The following is a 19,811-nucleotide window of genomic DNA, read 5'->3' as shown; positions in this document are numbered from 1 at the left end:
TCAATATCGATACATAGTTTTGTTTACAACTCAATTCAGTTTAAATGGTTGTATATGTTTTTGGAAAATGAGATGGTACCCCCACAGGATGGAACTGTCCGACTTGCCCAGGCAGGACCCGGAAGTGACGTCACAAGCTGCCCGGCAAGTTGTGGCACGAGGGGGGCGTGGCACTGTGTGAACTTTGTTTGGAGTCGTCACTTTGTTTGGACAATAATCCTTTACAAAAGAAGAAACTATTTAATCTGAATATCTAAATTTCTGCTTTGAAGACGTTTACTATCGGTGCGATGGTAAATTGTTTCACTTTAATTTGTTTCTCAAAGGTATTAGGTAAAGCGGTCGAACCTCAGACTGAGCATAACGCTTTTTCGTTAGCTAGTGGTGCAATGCGGCTTCGCTACGGCTCGCGTTTTTGGCCAAGCACACCGGGTCACCCCTACTCTTCTCGATAAGTGTGTTGGGTTATTTTACGTGCAGAGGTTTGACGCTTGAGGCTAATGCCTGAAGCTCCCTTACAACATGTCCGCCGACTAATGATCACTATATATATGTACTAATAGACAACTGAAATGATACAACTGCACACTTAGAGTACGTTGCAGCAATATTTCGCACAATCACAACACCAGACTGTCCAACAAAGGAGGTTTCACACTACCCAGACCACGAACCAAAGCGCTGACAAGAACGTTTCTCTACAGGTGCACAAAAACACACTGCCAAACACACTGATCTCAACCAACAATGTAGACTTCAAGAACAGAATAAGAGACTGGGTTAAAGCACAGAACAAAGCTTCACCTCTCAGTCTATGGTGGTAGTAAGTTCTTCTGATCATAATTCCGGTCCTTTTGTAAATACGTATATTTGTTCTGTCAGGCTTGATTTAGTTGGAATTATTATCAATCAGTTTATTATGTTGTTATGATTTATGTTAATCATTATGTTTGCGTTTCTTCATTCGTATTTACATTATGCTCAGTTTATTTAAGTTATTTGTATTCGTTATTTATGATTACTTCTGGTTTTCTGTCTACTACATCCAGATTATGTTTTCAGTTATGTTGACCTCTGACCTCTCTCGTTTATTTTGATTTCACCACATTTGTTTTTGTTGAATTCTTAGTTAACCAATTGTATAGTTTTTGTTTCATTTTATTTATTTGTATAGGGACTCCAGGAAGAATAGTGCATATTGACTGTATCACTAATGGAGATCTAAATAAAACAAACAAACACTTCATTTACGCTTTTGCCCAATTTTATTCCCACGTTCATCAAACAACCCATTGAGTTATACAAGGCATTTACAATGTTGACTTACATATAAGTAGTATAATTTACGTGATTTTCCTGATTCTTAGTGAATCTTTTGTCACGTATGGAAGCGGTAACCTTACCTGAATGCACTTTACCTGGCCTAATACTAGTAACTGTCACGGACTTGAACAAAAGTCGACTTGGAATCCATAGAATTTAAAAGATACTATTGACATGGATACATTTCACGTGTAAATATAGCATTTCAAATCATACAAAAACATGAAGTTTATACATACACCTAGTCAATAGAGATATATAAATGTCATTGTGTGTGAGATGGCTGCACTACATCATAAGCAAGTTTTACATCTCGTAACCTGCTACTGAAGTTAACTTGCAAGTTACTATGTACATAAGTGATACGTATTAATGTTCCAGTCGGCAAAACAATCAAGAAAATACAAGGTGCATCTCACCTGACATTTCAGGTGCCTAGACTTCCCACCATGTGACATTATGTACATGTGAACACCCGCTATGCCCAGTGTTCAAATCTAAACATTGACAATATATATACATATGAATCATAGCATTTATGCCCAGTGCCTGATATGAACAAATTGTTATAAAATCTTTCCTTGGAATGTACTGCATTAACTTTCTTCACATCAAGTGCTGGAAGTACTGCGTGCGAAAGTACTGCCGTTTCCTTTAGCCACATATTTATAGTCTCCAAGCAGATGTGGGAAGGAAAGATCACAATGTTTCCCGGCTACCTCATTTTGTGACAGTCAACGTTATGATTCTCCATCCCAACATCTGCTTGGAGATTTGTCAGTTCGGAATTACAGAGGGGTTTTCTCCACATCGGGTGTGATCTTGGACATTGACGTCATGGTGATGCCGGTCCCCTTGCTCTTCGTGACGTACAGTGGCTGGGTCATGTGACGCCACATCACCAGGGCGACGCGCACCACGAACAACAGGGCGGTCACGCCTAGCAACACGCAGACGTAGATGACGTTCCTCTTCGCCGGGTCCCAGTTCTTGGTCAGGTTTCCGGAAAGCGCGGCCACCACCACGAGGTACGGCACCAGGGTGTACCTGGAACAGGCAGGGTGGAAGACACACATAAGACCATATAAGGACACGTAGTTTAGGTACTGAGACTATATTAGGCACTATTTCATGTGACTAGACCATACTGGGTGTGTTTACTTTTGTTCATCCCCCCTGACCACGTAGATTTCATAATGAAGGCAAATTTTTTGCCAAACTTTTTATTTATTCGCACGCTCGCATCTGTTTTGGAGTCCCCAGAGGATGTCATCTATATAATCAGATCAACATGGCCTAAGGTAAAAACACCCAAACCATCACAAAAAGGAACATACCGGCAGTAACGGTCGAAGACGAAGTTCTCGAGGAAGAACCAGACGAGGATCTCCGCCAAGAGCACCGTGAACAGCCCGGTAGAGACGTCCTCGTCGCTGAAGCCGCCGACGTAGATGAGCACGATGTCGAGGTTTAGGAGGGTGGCGATGGAGGTCCAGGTGGCGTAGATGGCCAGCCCGTTGTGGACGAGCCCGCGCGTGAGCCAGAGGTCGACGGGAGAGTTCTCAGCCAACCAGGGCCCGTTCTGGTCCAGGCGGCGGTAGGAGATGAAAAGGAGGATGTAGAGAGTGAAGGGACAGAGAGCTAGGACCACGGCGGCCGCGATGAGCACCTCCCGGTCCCACACGAACAGCCACGCGATGTTCAGGAAGTTGTTGACGTACCAGATGACGTAAAACGCGGGAGGGAAGAGCTCGGGGGTGACGTAGAAGTAGCCGCCCGAGTGTTTCCGGAAGAGACAGGCCGTGACGTAGATGAGCCATGCCAGGTTCCACGCGTAGATGAAGCCCCAGATGGAGAACACCCAGCCTGACGGCACGACCTCGTTGTCATATTTGTCGGAAACGTTACCAATGGTGCTGAGGAACAACCCTGTTGAAATAGATAAAAGACAAAAAGTGCGCTTTAATGTGCTGTAATGACTTGTAAATAGCCACGGGCGCCATGCTCGTGGGGTGGATTTTAACATGAGAAGCACCAAGATATAGATGGCGACTGATCTTGCGATACACAATAAAATGATTCTGAATCTGATGCAGTTATTTTTTGTGGCCTTATGGTCTTGAGATGAGGTAAAGGAAAACCATTTCTCACATTACGACATGGCGGGTGTAATAGTACGTCATGGTCACGTGACAGCAAACAACTTTCCCCACAAAGGTCGTAGCAGTTAATCCTTAATCTATCTCATTCACAAGCAGATGCATGGTTCAGGCTTGTTCAGCACATCTTGTAACTTTCTGTGGTCTTTCTACATTTGCACAAAGGAGAAAGCCATATACAAAACTCCACAAAACGCACCTAATAAAACTGTGCTACTCATACATCTGCTTGGAGATGATATTCTATCACTTTAGCTCACCTGGGATGAGATTGACTCCGTTCAGCGCGTTCAGGGCTAGGGTGGCGGCGTAGGTAACCCAGGCAACCACCACCAGAGCCACACCCGCGGGGTTGTGCTTGGGCGGCGCGTCATTGATGTCCTCTGCAGTCATGTTGGTGACGAGCTGACGTTAACTCTGTAAAGTAAACAAGGTAACATTGGTCAAAGGCCCATAATAGTACACTGATTGGTCAGATAATGTGTCTATACAAATCTCTCTAGATCTCAAAGTAGATAAATGTATGTGCCTCTGGCGTGCGTTTTTTTTTTCACAATTTCAAAAAAAAAAAAAAACAGGCCAAAGCCAAAGGCAAACATCTGCTTGGTTGTGTGTTTTGGGACATCCTTTAGAGTGATTAGAATATAATATCCTCATTTTCATCTCAACTTGCAATTCCTACATTGAGACACCCTGCAACTCATCAAGAATGCGACTCAGATTGCAATAAGTCATGCGACGGCACTCACGGCAGACACAAACAAGAACTGCCTCTGCGCCTGAAGTATCGCCAAAAAATGGTTCGGTCATCCATCCCAACATCTGCTTGAAGTTTGGGCTACACAAAGGTTTGTATCAAGATGTAGCTCTACGAGGCTCCACGGGGCGCTAGAAAACAGTAGAAATTGGCCACATCGATGGATAACATGCCAGAGGAGTAAGTCCGCGAAAGAAGATACAGTTTGCGACCTCTATAACTGTAACTCCTTTCGCGGACTAACTCCTCTGGCATGTTATCCGTCGATTTAGGCAATTTCTACTTTTTTTCTAGCCACCTGTGGAGCCTGGTAGAGGCTATCAAGATGGCCAAGACTGTTATTCTGAAAATGTTTGCACAGGGCATTCAGGTGCTGAAAGGAGATATAAGTCCCTTCTGTATGCGTGAGTGCCTCACATGTTCCTACAGGTGGTTGACCTACTTTCTCAGGTGACCTTTATCCTCTGAGAATACCTGTCGGGCGACAATCGGAGCGGCGCGGACGTTAACCTAATAGTTTGGGACAAGAAAGCGACTAAGCAGACACACACCTAGCGATTGTGACATCCAGGTCAATTATACTGATGAAAAGGCACGGAATGCATCGAGAAGCATGTAATCTTTGAACTATTTGGGCGTTGCCAGCGACTCATTCTCTGTACACATGTAGAGATGATCGAATCTGAGATACCGCGCACGTTGTCTTGAATTCTTATGCTAACCTCCTTGGGTAATAAAAGTGCATCCTCTTCTGATCTCTACTTGCTGCACCACAACTTCAAGCAGCGCTTCTTTTGACAATTTCTTCCAATCTTTGCCCGTTTTTGTCAAGGCGCGAGAGAGACGGGCCGCCGTTAGGGGCCGTACCTACCTACCTAGTCCCCTGACCTCCAGGTCGTTGACATTAATGACAAGGTAGAAATTAAGATGGACAGCTGTCTTCAGGCTCGTCTGTACCAAGGGAACGCAAATCGACAAATCCTTTACCGAGGCAGATGGTCGTTACTTTGACGGGTCGTCTTCCAATAAGTGGTCGTTTGCCTTTCAGTTTAAAGCTTTTGATGACGAACAGAGTTTATCCAAACCTGCCAGTTGATTGTCTGAAAACATCTTTGGCTAGTGTGTTTATAACACTACTGTGCTACCCTTTACTATTATAAAGAAAGGGCATCATTATCACCCCATACAACCCAAACAATGCGGCCAGGCGGCTTCTTACCGATGCACCACCTCACGTGCTCCTACAGGTGGTTGACCTACTTTTCGCCAGCGACCTTTACTGCACCACAAATATCTCTGCTTGTTATTTTCTTCTAGTCTTCGCCCGTTTTGTCAAGACGCGCGAGAGGAATCAGAGAGGGGGCCCAGCGTTAGGGGCCGTGAGAAGGGAACGCAACTCGACTGTTTTCACGAATCATTTTACGGAGGCAGATGATCGTTTTGTCTCCTGTCGCCTTCTTCTATCTATGTTCTCAGAGGTCGTTTGTTTTTCGGTGTAAAATCTGTCCAAACCTACTACTAGATACTAGATCATACTAGACTAGTATAGAGGCATTGTCTGAAATATCTTTGGCTGGCCTGTTAATGATACTATTATCATATGAATATGGGCCGCCACAAATGATGATGGTTACCCCATAAAACCAAAACAAAGCTGCCTAGTGTACATGTGGCTTCATACATATGCACCGCACACAAGTTCGTCTCTGAGGTTCGTACAACAGTGGGGTGGCACAGTGACACACAATCATAACAATGTATCCGTACATCTAAATCTACACCCTGCTAAAACAAATACATGTCACATCCGAATTAAAAGTTTAAAAGCATTTTGTTTGCTCACCTTCTTGTGCAAACTTAAGCTGCGTTCCCCTCGAACTGTGTGATCCTGGTCTGCCTTCTGTGATTCTCTTCGAGTTGTGTAACGTCAAACACGCCTTCGCGGTACGACAGTTACACAACATCCGCTGATGACGTCACAGTTGTGTAACATGGCATAATCGTTGTTTGCCTTGCAGGAGGGCACGAAAACTGAATCTGGAAACGACCTATCGTCGCTAAACAGAAATATTTATCACTTAGACATTTTTAACGTGCAGAACATTTCAAAAAGGAGGCTTACATTACTATTTTATGACTTCTTTGCTTTCTTTCTTTCTTTCGAAAAAAACCCCATAGTGGTCTGACACCCCTTGAGTAAAAGTTGACCCTGCTAAACAAGGTTCCGTGCATCTCATTACTGAAAGCCGCGTGACCCACTTGCCAACGCAGGTGGATATCCTCACGTGTTGAATCATGTGTTTGTAGAAAGCAGCTGACCGAATAAAGTAGAAACGGCCTTATCAAGTCTTACGATAAGTAACTTTTGATATAAGACTCTTATATCAAGAAGGGTAAAGGTGACCAGAAAAGATCCAGTTTCCCTTCTTTCTCTCCGAAGTTCACCATGCATTTTTGTAGCCTCCGTTGCAGGCCTTCCCACTAGCGATTTTTTTTTCTTTTTTTTTCGGGGGGGGGGGGGCGTATCTGCTTGAGCCCCCGTATCTGCTTGAGCCCCCGTATCTGCTTGGGATCGTGGTCATCACAACAGCGAAAAAACGTTAGCCTCGGTGGCATCCTATTTCTACCCGGGGCTCCTACACTCAAGGGTAGCGAGTGTAGGAGCCCCGGTAGAAATAGGATGGCACCCAGGCTACACTGAAAAGTAGCCGTGTCCTTGGACTTTCCATGACGCCCTTTCGAGTCACGTTTTGTTTGTTTGTAAAACATCTTATTTATATATTTATTACTACCTCAGCTATTGATAAAAAGTGGATTATCAAGATGTATCCAATATATGGCATATACATGTAGGTATCTGGTTTAGCACATGACCTTGGGTGTGTCGTTATTTAACATTTCGTTCACTGACCAAGGACGTTTTGTTACCTAACGTTACCATTACGTAATCGAGTTATGCAAGAGTCGCTTTACTGGGCTACTCCATTACCAATCGTATGGGAGGGAGAAATATTTTTAGATGGTGATGTTTAATACTTTCATTGTATTTTTTTTGCAAATATCGCCCTGTCATCTATTTTGATAATATTATCAACGCCTCAAGTAACTTCATTTGTCTAAGAATTAGACGTGCATGCCTCCTAATTTTAAGAATATAGAAAACTCAACCCCCATCTATAAGTGGGACAGACCGTCTAAACATTGGGAACTGCGTCGTGCATCAGATCACATCACAACGCGAGAGGTCGCGAATCGAGGACACGCATACAATAGTTCTCAGGGCTGACAGTAGTTCAATCGAACGAGTGGACTCAACACCAACAACCAGTGTCGTCATCGTCAATCCGAGAACTGTTGTCGAATCTATAAAGAGTTTAATACGGGACTACGGTAAGAAAATTTTTTCATTGTGGTGTAGCAGATAGGATGGCGTATTGTATTAAGCCCAGATATTGATGTCACTGGTCAACATTCCCTGTCAATGTAGACTTCAGCCCGCCCCCGGCGTTGATTTGGGACATATTTCAAAATTTCTGTGACCCTAAGCTGGGTAGATGTGTAGAGTATACAGTCTACGGTACGTGGGAATGTGACTGGTCGACTGCCCGCCCCCTATTCAGGGGCTTTGAGACTAGTCTCCAACCAGACCCAATGGATTGCAAGTTGCAACCTATAGATCTGCTTGGAGATTACTTTGAGACCAGCTCGTAACAGTAGGGTATGATTACAGCCACGCCCAGTCCTGATGATGGTGTAGCCAAGTAGGCGAAGCAGAAAAACAAGCTGTTGTTGTTTACCTAAGGATGACAAGTTGTTTTATGCCGAGCTAACATTTGAACAATTTTTCTCACTGGGTACTTGCATGCTACCAGCTTTGAGTACTGTACTATTAAATGCCAATACACATGACAAGGCTAAATTTCAGCAGCTTTTGAAGCAACGGCTATCATAACACAAGTAAGACAACAAGGAGAATGCGATGAAAACTTCTCATGTGGATTGAGAAAACTATCATTAACCATATTCCATGAACTTCTTCAACTAAGTTGTAGTCCTTGAAGACCCTTGAACACGACCAGGGCTTAGCACAGGCATTTGTACTCCAGTCTCCAGTGTATTTATAGTTTGGATGTAGATGTAGATGTACTGAAAAAAGATCGGATGGAAACATTCTACTTCTGATGCCTATGGCATACCTAAGGTACAAAGACCCCTGAAATTGTGCAAGTGTGTTGAAGACATCCCCTGTTGTGCAAATTGCATTATGGAGGAAACTCTAGCACTCCTATCATTTAGTACCAATACGGACCACACCCGATTTTATGTACCACAGATACGTCACAGTCACCATGGAGACGGGAAAGTCCGGATTCAAGCACCAGCCGGCTAAGATCGCCATGATCGTGGGCGCCTGGCTCACCTTCATCGTCATGGTTACGTTCAACGCCATATCCGCCAGCGGAGCGAGCGGTACGCATGCGTCACATCATTCAAATATTTACATCATATTTATTGCTCTGTTTGTGATACATATGTAATATGAATATATGATTTGTTTCGGTGCTGTAATATGTCATGTGTGGGTAACGACACCAGCAATAGCTGCCTGTGACCCACGTGTATTGTACCGTCGCAATTCTAATACATGTGAAATGAAAAATAAAATGAAATGAAACAGAATTATCAATCAATAATCAATCTATCAATCCACCCATCCATCGATCGACAAGTCAATCAAACAATCTAAAATCAAGTCAGCTTGGCAGTACAACACTGAAATGTAGTAAAGTACTGAATTGCTTTGATTTCCGAAGTTTCCGGGACTCCTATACTCCTCGTATCATGATGAGACACGTAACTGACTGAGATGGCGTTCCAAGAAAATGAGCAGCACACATCTTTGTTGTCACAAACAGCTTTCCTCTCATCACGACATGTCTAGAAACAGTCAGAACCTCTGAGTATTTCCAGACCTGTCAGTCGTGATGAGATGAAAGCTGTTCGTGATAACAGAGAAGTGTGCTGCTCATCTTCTTGAATCCATCCCAGTCAGTTACGGGTCCCATATACGAGGAGCCTATAGGAGCCCTTGTAAACTAACTAGGGTGGCACCCAGGCCAGCTTTCTTCTAGCCAGCAAATGAATACTTGCATGTATGTTCTTCCATCAATAGTCTGTTCCTGTCCTGACACTATTTCTTTTGTTCCACCGCAGGTCTGTTCAACAGCACACAAGGCGAACTGTCAGACAAATACTACAACGACCTGGTCCCGGCCGGCTGGACTTTCTCCATCTGGGGGTTCATCTACGCCTGGACCGCGCTGTGGCTCCTCTACATCACAACCACCATCTTCCGCAAGACTGAAGAAGGCTACGTGTACATCGTGTCCGACCTGCTGCCCTGGTACTTCTTCGCCGCCTGGTACCTCAACAACATCTGCAACATCGCTTGGCTCTTCGTTTTCGATGGGGAATATTTGGTAGCCTCTGTCTGCGTCATTGCTCTCATTCCCTTCACTCTCTATATCTGTCTATTCGCTTCTTACCGCCAGGTGGACAAGCAAGGCGTGTGGCTTACCGAGCACGCCCCTGTTGACCTCTGGCTCACCCGCGCGTTTGTCCACAACGGCCTGGCCATCTACGCCACCTGGGCAACCATCGCCACCCTCCTCAATCTCGGCATCGCTCTCATCTACGTCGGCGGCTTCGACAACACTGACGTCGTCACCGGCTTACTCGCTCTCCTTCTGGTCGAAGTTCTCGCCTGGTATGTTCTTGAGAACTTCGTGCTTGACCGCTACTGTCGCTACAACTTGATCGTCTGGGTTGTTGTGATCGTGGCCCTTACTGGTAGCTTGTTGGAGCACTGGGGGCCGCAGAAGCGGAACAGCATCTTTACCGCTATCCTTATTGGCTTGACCGCTTTCCTGTACGTTATTCGCCTCTGTCTTGTTGTGTACCGCCACTTCAATAAGCCTCTGTACAAGAAGTTTGTTCTGCCCACTTCCGAAGAGGGTAAGAACAACGGTACCTTCAACATGGCTTAGGCTTACTGGTGTCTTTTTGGGTCTTCCAAATCGTGAATGTTCCCATCTTTTTATCAATCTAACTTCAGGAGATACAATTCGAAAGGGGCGACTTGTGTAAGATACTTAAATGACTTGAAATCGAGATTGATATAGGAAAGTGGCAAGAAATTTCATACCTTTCCTTGTATAGCAAAGTTAGATGCTTTAGTTCGTCTTATTTCCTTCTACAACTTTATAAACAAGATTGACACAAATTAACGCGCGTTAATTCCTTGACATCATTTGTATACACGTGTATGGCAGAATGTTGTCAGTAGCCTAAAGAATGGCCTAAATTATCTACATAAACAATTTTGATAATCTTTATGTTTTCATAGTATGTAGGCTTATAATCTTCCCATGGATTTATTTCCAAGTATATTGATCTTCCCATGGACTTATCGTCCTGGTATATTTAATAATTTTGTCATTTTCCGTTGTTTAAATTTTCTATATACATTGTATAGGTCATTAGCTGTATGTATAAGGTGCATTATATCGTATCAATGTATTTAAGTAGGCAACGCAAGCTTGAGATGATACTTTTTGTATTGAAGTTCGGCAATAAACATTGAGTTATATTATTTGAATGTGTGCGGGTTTTTTTATTCAATACTAGAATACTCCTTAATTCTTACGTGTCAAGATACAATTAGAAGAAAGTTAAGGATGTCGTTTTTACACGATATTGTACATTAGTTTTAAGAAAGCCTCTTAACATTATCATTAGCAGCTGTTGATGATGATGATGATGATGAATGGTTAATTGAACATATAATTATATGTAAATCACTCGCTGTCCATTGGATGAATAGCTGTTTCATTACAATTCTCAAAATTTCTTATATTGCTGTTCTTTGGGATTGATAGTTAACATCGACAACGAATCTCCGGGGCACTGTCTCAATATCATCCCATTAAATCAAGAAGCAAACGAAATATAGGTTCAATGTTTGTATTGGGAACTGTGCATGAGCATAGAAAAGATACATACTGATAAAGGATGCACAGGGATTTGCTTATACGGAAAATAATAGATATAGCTGTATGCCTATTAGTCAAAATCTGTCCTTTCAAATATACATAGATCTTATACATTTACTTTTTATTTCAATTGCAACAGAGTAATATACGAGTAAAAACTCTGGCATTCTGCTCAGACACAGGTCTGGTGTATGTACATTTTATCAATTACAATTGCAACAAATCTATACAATGAAAACCAACACAGCACAGCTGATATCAGTTCAGTACAAACCACAGTAAATGAAAGTCACATGTACCAAATTGGCTCAGATACGTTTGTACTCAAAATCATGAATTACGCAATAAGGTAATACAGAAGGTAGTTAACCAGTTAACACAGCCGACTTCAGTATTTCAAACATTCAGAGAGTTACGCGTGCAAAATGGTTCAACAATCTGAATTCAGACAAAGGCACACTTACACGTGCAATGGTTTACAATAATGACATTGGATCAACTGTCACAAGTGAACACATTCATGGCTTACATGGCTTTTCTATATTACGTGCACATGGAATGGAGCAACGTTGCAACATAATCAAATAAGATGATATTGTTATATACACATCGATAGTTAGAATATAATTTGCACAACTGACATAAACAGAACTGCAACAATTTTTTAGCATCTTTGTAGTATTACTTACACAAAGCTAAATGAATTCCTCTTGTCATACAAACAACAGGAAGAGTAAGTGATCCAAAGAATGCAGTCACACTCTTGTTCCCTACAATGATATGCTCTAAATTTCGATTGTTGAATACAAAGTGGGAAAAGGAGAGGCTACAGCCTTGAAAGTAATTTAGAGACTGTGATCCAATTTTTAAACTTAAGTCATGTTGAAAGTGCCGTTGGTCTTGCCCTCTATTGTACTTGGAAAGATATGCTTCTTATACAGAGGGTGTTTGCAGTGGCGATAGACCACAAGGCAGATGCGAATAAGGAAGAGGAGCATGGCCAGACCCACCAGAGCAGCGGTAAAGATGCTGTTTCTCTTCTCAGGCCCCCAGTGCTCCACAAGACTTCCGATAAGGGCCATGATCACCACAACCCAGGTGACCAAAGTGTAGCGACAGAAGCGGTCAAGAACGAAGTTCTCCAGGACAAACCAGATCAGAACTTCGACCAGAAGGACAGCGAACATGGCGGTACAGACGTCGGTGTTGTCGAGCCCTCCCGGATAGATGAGGGCGATGCCGAGACCGAGAATGGTGGCGATGGTTGTCCAGGTGGCGTAGATGGCCAGCCCGTTGTGGACAAACGCGCGGGTGAGCCAGAGGTCCCATGGCAGGTTCTCTGTTAGCCACACGCCTCGCTTGTCCACCTGACGGTAGGAAGCGATGAGACAGATATACAGAGTGAAGGGGACAAGAGCAACGACTAAGACAGAAGCTATGAGCGACTCTAAGTCGAAAACGAAGAGCCAGATGACGTTGACGATGTTGTTAAGGTACCAGGCGGCGAAGAAGTACCAAGGCAGCAGGTCGGAGACGATGTACACGTAGCCTTCCTCAGTCTTGCGGAGGATGGTGCTTGTGACGTAGAGGAGCCACAGCGCGTTCCAGGCGTAGATGAACCCCCAGATGGAGAAGGTCCATCCGGCGGGCACGAAGTCGTTGTAGTATTTGTCTGATAGCTCACGCTGGGTGCTGTTGAACAGATCTGTTGGGACGACAAGATGAGGGAAAATGACACAGGGCAAATATTGCTTAGACCATAGTATCTGTACCAACACTTAGTAACTTTGATGTGAAAGTGACATGCATACATGTAAAAAATATGTGAAAAAAAAAGAGCTCGTTAATTTGCAATACATAAGATTATTGCTGTTGAAAGAGGTGGACTTGCGATGTGCATTGCGCCTGTGAAGTAAGCATATTTCGGAGGCGACGGGCAATTAACGCATCTGATCGTAATCAGAGTACATAACAGGCACTTTGACATGGTTGATTTCATGAAAGCGTTGGACAAAGTATCTTATTCTATTCTATTCTATTCTACTCAAGTCACTACAAAAAAGTCACAGCAAAGGCTACCGGCTTAATAACGATATCAACCCGGAGCGGAGGGGCCAAAAATAACATACCTATTTCAGAAAGGAACACCTAATAGTATCAAAAACAGTAACGTTTATAGGAAGGGGGTGGGGGCGTCTTTACGAGGTAGCTACAGTAAACAGCGCTTGGAGTTAGGTAAACAAAGAGTAGGCGTGGGTAGTTGTTTGGTGTAATAAAACGTGACCACTGGCCCAGTAGAGGGGACACTTAGGTGAACTAGGGGTCAGGGACAACCGGGGTTGTTAATGTCAGGACTGGCAAACACCGGCTGGTGATTTTGGAATCGTGAAGATTAAGTGGCAGGTACCCGGCGCTTTTGTCTTTCTGCCGCTCTCTCATTCGTAAAGGAGACCATCAGCACACTTTTTATCTCTCTCTCTCTCACACATACACACACACACGCACACGCACACGCACACACACACACACTGACACACACACACGCGCACACGCACACACGCCATCAAGGATTTAAAAAGGGGTAGTCAGCACGTAACTATAAACATTATAAACACAACCTACTTTTGTCTATCCCACTGGCGGAAATGGCGTTGAAGACGATCATGATGATGTACGTGACCCAGGCGCCCGCGATCATGGCAATTTTGGCGGGCTGGTGCTGGAATCCGGACTTCATGGTGTCCATGGTTACGATGAAGTTATCTGTGGGACATTACATGTATTTAGAATTTCTACAAAACATACCCTTTTGATTAGATATGTTTCTGTCCTTTTCAGCGAAGCCATAACACAACCCACCGTTAAGAAGTATCATTGACAACCATCACATTTGATGTCGTAAACCTACCGTACCTGATGGTACATAAGACGGCACCCATCTCTGTTTCAATAGCCCTCGGGCCACACAACTTTGTGCAATCACTACAACAGGGGGCTAGTCCACTGATAGTGTTCAGCCAGGTATATTCTTTAACAAATGCTAAGCGCTAAGCAGAGAAAGTAGTATATACCAACTTTAAAGTATTTTGTATGCGGGTGCCGGCGCGCGACAGGGGATCGAACTCACAAGCTGCCGAATGCATGGCGAACACTCTACCCACTAGGGTATTGCACCGGTAATTCTCAAGAACGAGCTAAAAGGAGCACCGTGCACGTGAGAAGTATGGACAAAAAAGGCCGTGAGATTCTGTCCTTCAGAACCGCGAAATTTTGCACATTATGATAATAAGATTTAATGGAGCTTACCTGACAGAAAAGCCTTCAAATCTGAAAAAGTGTCGAACCCTCTGTGGCCTTTGGACAGTGTGCGTGTAGAAGTATGGGGTACTTGCTTACTATCTGGCCTAGATTTGTAAAAACTCACGTGTAGCAGCATGTGAATTGTTTATGGGAACTACGTACTGATTGTGATCTTTACAGTACAGTATCCATTCATTAGTGAGGGGTGTTTTTTTTTTCAAAGAAAAGAGGGTTCCTTTCTGAATTGGTGTGAGGAATATATATGTTGCGGTTTGGAGATGAATCTTTAATTAGAGATTGGAAGGTAGATTTGAGAAATGGTTGCTTGATGACGAAGACTAAAAAGTTTTGAGATATCCCTTTCCTAAGGTTTGTTATGGAACAGTCTTCGATAGTCACCCTTGCATAATGGTATGACGTCATGTTAGGTAACAAGACATCTTGTTACCTAACATTATGTAATAGTGTTATGCAAGGAAAGTGACAACTTTGACCGAATGGTCAAAATGGATGCCACCGTAGTCTGCCTATTATCATACTGTCCGATTGGGAAGACATATATCACCTAGTTTTACCCCTTCTACCTTTCTTTCTTCCGATCCACAACCCTTCTGTACAACGAAGCAATTCTTAGCAGCTAGCTGGTCATATTATTTTCTAGTATGATTCTTAATAGCCGAAAAAGGAGAAATCTGAAAAACGTGGAGTGAACTATTGCCAATAGAGTTCGCAGGCCAGCGGCGGAACCTAAAAGACTTGAAAACGAGTCTAGTGGAGACTGCTGGTTAAACCTCTGACTTGAACACCTGAATTAACTTAGCTTAGGACCACTTAAAAGCGTTCTTCCCAGAGCCCAGGGTTTTTTTCTTGTTTGGTTTGCAAACCAGAACTGGTCACATCACGAAAGTCTAGACTTGATTCTTGATTTGCACAAAAGTGTTGGCAGTTAGCAAATGAATGGAGGCAGAAATAGCGTGCTGTATTTGCAGGCAAATCCTGCATTTCTTTGATGTTTTTCTTCGTTCCTTTATTTTTGTTATCTAAGAGATCAGAGGTCAGCGATCTGTGCGTACGGACATGTGCGAACAAGGGGTCAACACGTGGTTCAACAGGTGAGACACTTTTCTTTTAAGGTGAGACACGTGTCCGAACAAGTGATGGGTGTGGCTCAACATGTAACCTCTACCAGGCTCCACAGGTCGCTGGAAATATCGTAGAAATTGGCTAAATAGACAGATAACATGCCAGAGAAGTTAGTCCGCTATAGAAGTTACAGTTTGCGACCTCGTGGATCGCATATTGGACCCTATTCACTATTAGCATACTATTCACTCTATTGGGCGAATTTCTAATAGTATCTATTTTTCCAGCCATCCACGGGGCCTGGTAGAGGCTACTCAACATGAACAGGGGTGGGAACCTACAGTGAATCTTTGTACTAAACAAACCTTTTACAATCCCGGTACCAAATGACCAAGTACTCAGATTAATACAGCCAGTAATTCATATCAATAGAATATTATATGGGGAAAAAAGAGACGAAAGATCTTCATGAGTTGGGCTTCAGCTTGCAAAGAAGCTAATTTAAAAACACCAATGGTAGACTCAGAGAAGTGGAAATTTCTTTTGCTATATTAATAGACACTAGGTAATGAAATCATGGTAAAGAAAGCACAATAAATGCTACATGAATGAGTCCATAGCTCAAAACATATATATAATATTAAATGTGAATTGCTGGGTTACTAAGTGTTGGTCAACATCATTAGAAAGTCTGTAAACATTTAGTGGCCTGTTCAATGTTCAATCATATGGGAAGCAAATGATTAACAGCGGCTACTTATGTAACCTTGGGAATGGTTGTTATATAACGGAGGTGTGATTACTGAGGCAAGGTATATAAGGGCGCGCAACAGAACGATCAGCTCATTCCAATCGACGGCAACGTGAGCAATTGCAGGAACAGAGAAGCGATACGTCTCATACACATGGTGAGTAAATGACGCTCATTTTAGTACTGTTTGATTTGGAAATAAACATACGATGACACTCAAAGTAGGCTTTGAATTTGTTTGCTTCTTTGTTGCATGCCCGATATACCGCCTCATGGCATAACACACTAGGTTTGTACTGATTAGTACAGGCTGCCTATCTGCTCAGATTTATTTGACCCACTTGACGCGCCTGTCTGGAACTGTGCGACCAAATATATTACTTAGTGGTAATTATGCTCAGCAAATTCTAGGCATCATACTCTGCACCTACACTACTAGCAGGAGAATTCGAAATCTGAGCAACCACTGTAGTGAAATGATAACCCATTCAAGTCCCTACTAGACGTGGCTTCAAAGAGTAGAAATTGGCTAAAGAGACATGGAGAGTTAGTCGGCTGGGAAGGCGGAAAACTGTACTCTCGGGTTGCCTAACTCCTCTGGCATGTTATCTGTCTACCTGACCAATTTCTACTCTTTCCAGATACCTCTGGAGCCTGTTAGAAGCTAGTCATGGAATGTATGGTTCTTTAACTAGCTTTATACTATTGATGCACCACAGGCTCTCGCCGCGAAGATAACCATGGAGGAAGACAAAGACGAGCCGCCCCGACACAAGCCTCTCGGCATCGTGCTGATCGTGTTCGCCTGGTTAACTTTTGTTATCAGGCTGGTTAATGGTTGGCTTAACAACTCTGGCGTTATTCCCGGTGAGTTAGGACAATTAGTTATCGAGCCAATCCTTTACTCATGTACATATAGTAGCTAATATAAAGAAGAAGCACGTGTTTTCCAATACCCACATCTAGAGCAGCACAAAACTATTCATCTGATGGATCCTGAAGTACAGCCAGTAGATACCCATCTGATTAATGAGGCTGGTATGTCGTAGTGGCTTTTAACGTGCTCGAGGCACCCCCGACCCCGGTCAAGGGACCCCCATTTTACGTCCCTACGTATACTGAAAAACCGATGCAGCTCCAACCAGAGATTCCCTTCCCCATTCGAACCGGGTCTCTAAGTCGCCAACTTAATGGAATGCTAGATGTTTACATACATGATAACATGTGACCTGTGCTTAGCCCAGTGGGGCAAACACGTACAATAAAGGTCTTCATTCATTAATAATTCAATCACTAGTTTCAATAAGCCAAGTCACAAAAAGTGTCACTGGGCAGATATGTGCAGACATGAACCTTAACTGGCTGCTACCTATTGAGCTACGGGCATATTACGATTCGTAAGACCTTTTTAGATACTATTAGGTTAACGAAGACTCACTTCGTACTTATTCTTACCACAGGGCTGTTCATCGGAACCATCTCTAACGAAACCCGGGGCCAGTTTCCCAACGAGATCGGCCCGGCTGGGTGGGTCTTCCAAATCTGGCAGGTCATCCGCGCTTGGAGCTTTCTCTGGATCATCTACGTCACTGTCTGCATCTGTCGTAAAACCTCCCGCGGCTACTTCTACGTCACTCCCGAGCTCTTTCCCACCTCCTTCTACGTCGCTTGGTCTGCCCAAAACCTCATGATCATGGCATGGGTGTATCTGAACGATTCCCTACAACGTGTAGGGGCTGTCATGCTTCTCGCTCTCTCTGCTCTCTCCCTCTTCTACATGCTGTACATCTCCTACCGTCGTGTGGACCAGAACGGGCCCTGGCTGACCAAGAACGCTCCCGCCGACCTCTGGCTAATTCGCGCTCTCGTTCACAACGGCGTCGCCATCAACGCTACCTGGGTCACAATTGCCACTCTTCTAAGTTTCGACACCACTCTCACCTATGAGGGCAACTACAGTAACGAGGCTGTGTCTACGGGAATGCTGGCCTTGCTGACAGCAATAATTCTCGTCTGGTTCGTCCTGGAGAATTTCGTGTTCGACCGTTACTGTCGCTACACCCTGGTGCCGTACGTGGTGGTTGTTGTCGCGCTGTCCGCCATCATTGACAAGTTCATCAGGTTCACCGGCAGCTTGGAGAAGACGAACGCCTTCTTCAGCTGCATCTTGATAAGCGTGTCCTCCTTAGCGTTAGTGGCCCGCTTCTCATTGGTGATCTGGCGTCACGTGAAGCAGCCGCTATACGTCAGCAACGTCAAGACGACGTCGGTGAGGAAGTCAGAACTGAACGCCGGGTTCACAACAGAGCTTTAAGTCTTGTGATCATAGATTGCTTGCGCTACCAAAAAGGCTCGAAATCTAGAGCATTATTGTATTTGTATGTACTCTGGAAACTTTTAATTCTTTAGCAGCAAACTGTTCATTCAAAACATTCCTAATTTGGAACTTTGCGCCATATTGTGTTAATGTTACATCACTCTTTCGTTTATTTTGCAGTATGATTTTATGTCTCTGTTATCAAAGTTACTTTGGTTTTGTATCAATTAGTAAGTTACGTTTGTTTTGGTAGTTTTCTTAATTTGTATTTCCATTTGACGTTCATGGCTTTTTTCTGAGGGTTTTCCCCCAGGGCACATTGAAAAAGGCTAGTAGGTGGTAGGAGATATGTTTACCCTTAGTGGAATTCATAAACAAAATCTCAAGATAGAACTATAGACAATGTATGTCTGAGTGAAAAATGGTAGCCTGTGTTTGTTGGGTACGATATACTAGATATAGATTTGTAGGTACAGAGTGTCAAAGATGCATATAGGCAGATGCATATAGGCATAACAGGAAAGTAAATAACTTTGTTATGAAACATTTATATGAAACTCAGTTCAATTTCTCTGTATGAATTTGCATTGTAGTATTGTAGTATTGTACCCAGTATATGATGCATTCCGTCTTAACGTAATTATTGTGTCTGCTGTTTGTTAGCATTCGCATATAATTTGTCTTCGTACCCATCTTTGCAATAAATCTATTGAAAGAATCCGTACTTTGTCCAGTAAATAACTCATTCTTGTTGAGAATCCCCTCTCCTCAAACACTGACTTGAGATGGACCTCTATGGAGGACTTATATTCATTTATGCCCTTGCTTAATTGGGTTAACCACGTGTACCGACATGCGAGACATAGAGAACGAGCTGATTCCACCCCTCAGAAATTGGGCACATCAAACAGACATATGTACTTGTTTTCAACCCGACCCAAACGTATACAAATTGTCGTGTTTGCGAACAGTACACAAGCCCCACTTATGCAACTATGACTTAATGGGAGTGGTCTTTATACAACAATTAGCAAACAAGCACGTATCTAACAGACCTCGGTACCGTAAA

General features: G+C 43.4%; 4 protein-coding genes across 4 annotated transcripts; 2 read left to right on the top strand and 2 right to left on the bottom strand.

The window, feature by feature from the left end:
• Window positions 1-1,246: 1,246 nt before the first annotated feature.
• LOC136444725 (uncharacterized) lies at window positions 1,247-6,223 on the bottom strand. The gene is made up of 4 exons (XM_066442427.1): window positions 6,083-6,223; window positions 3,743-3,899; window positions 2,661-3,252; window positions 1,247-2,370 (listed from the first exon to the last, which is right to left on the bottom strand). Exons 2-4 carry the CDS (start codon window positions 3,873-3,875, stop codon window positions 2,112-2,114), a joined length of 984 nt encoding a protein of 327 aa, XP_066298524.1. The 5' UTR covers window positions 3,876-3,899; window positions 6,083-6,223; the 3' UTR covers window positions 1,247-2,111.
• A 1,242-nt stretch (window positions 6,224-7,465) lies between these two features.
• Window positions 7,466-10,891, top strand: LOC136444741 (uncharacterized). The gene is made up of 3 exons (XM_066442450.1): window positions 7,466-7,629; window positions 8,573-8,709; window positions 9,454-10,891. The coding sequence occupies exons 2-3, from the start codon at window positions 8,589-8,591 to the stop codon at window positions 10,284-10,286; spliced, it is 954 nt and encodes a 317-aa protein (XP_066298547.1). The 5' UTR covers window positions 7,466-7,629; window positions 8,573-8,588; the 3' UTR covers window positions 10,287-10,891.
• A 357-nt stretch (window positions 10,892-11,248) lies between these two features.
• LOC136444740 (uncharacterized) lies at window positions 11,249-14,709 on the bottom strand. The gene is made up of 3 exons (XM_066442449.1): window positions 14,598-14,709; window positions 13,914-14,054; window positions 11,249-12,996 (listed from the first exon to the last, which is right to left on the bottom strand). Exons 2-3 carry the CDS (start codon window positions 14,035-14,037, stop codon window positions 12,164-12,166), a joined length of 957 nt encoding a protein of 318 aa, XP_066298546.1. The 5' UTR covers window positions 14,038-14,054; window positions 14,598-14,709; the 3' UTR covers window positions 11,249-12,163.
• A 2,705-nt stretch (window positions 14,710-17,414) lies between these two features.
• On the top strand, window positions 17,415-19,144 carry LOC136445133 (uncharacterized). Its single transcript, XM_066442993.1, has 2 exons — window positions 17,415-17,463; window positions 17,838-19,144. Exons 1-2 carry the CDS (start codon window positions 17,415-17,417, stop codon window positions 18,737-18,739), a joined length of 951 nt encoding a protein of 316 aa, XP_066299090.1. The 3' UTR covers window positions 18,740-19,144.
• The last annotated feature ends 667 nt before the right edge of the window (window positions 19,145-19,811 follow it).

The sequence above is a fragment of the Branchiostoma lanceolatum genome, chromosome 11 (genome assembly GCF_035083965.1).
Source record: "Branchiostoma lanceolatum isolate klBraLanc5 chromosome 11, klBraLanc5.hap2, whole genome shotgun sequence".
NCBI classification, from domain to species: Eukaryota; Metazoa; Chordata; class Leptocardii; order Amphioxiformes; family Branchiostomatidae; genus Branchiostoma; species Branchiostoma lanceolatum.
Note: the sequence above shows the minus strand (reverse complement) of the source record. Positions and strands in the feature narration are given on the sequence as shown.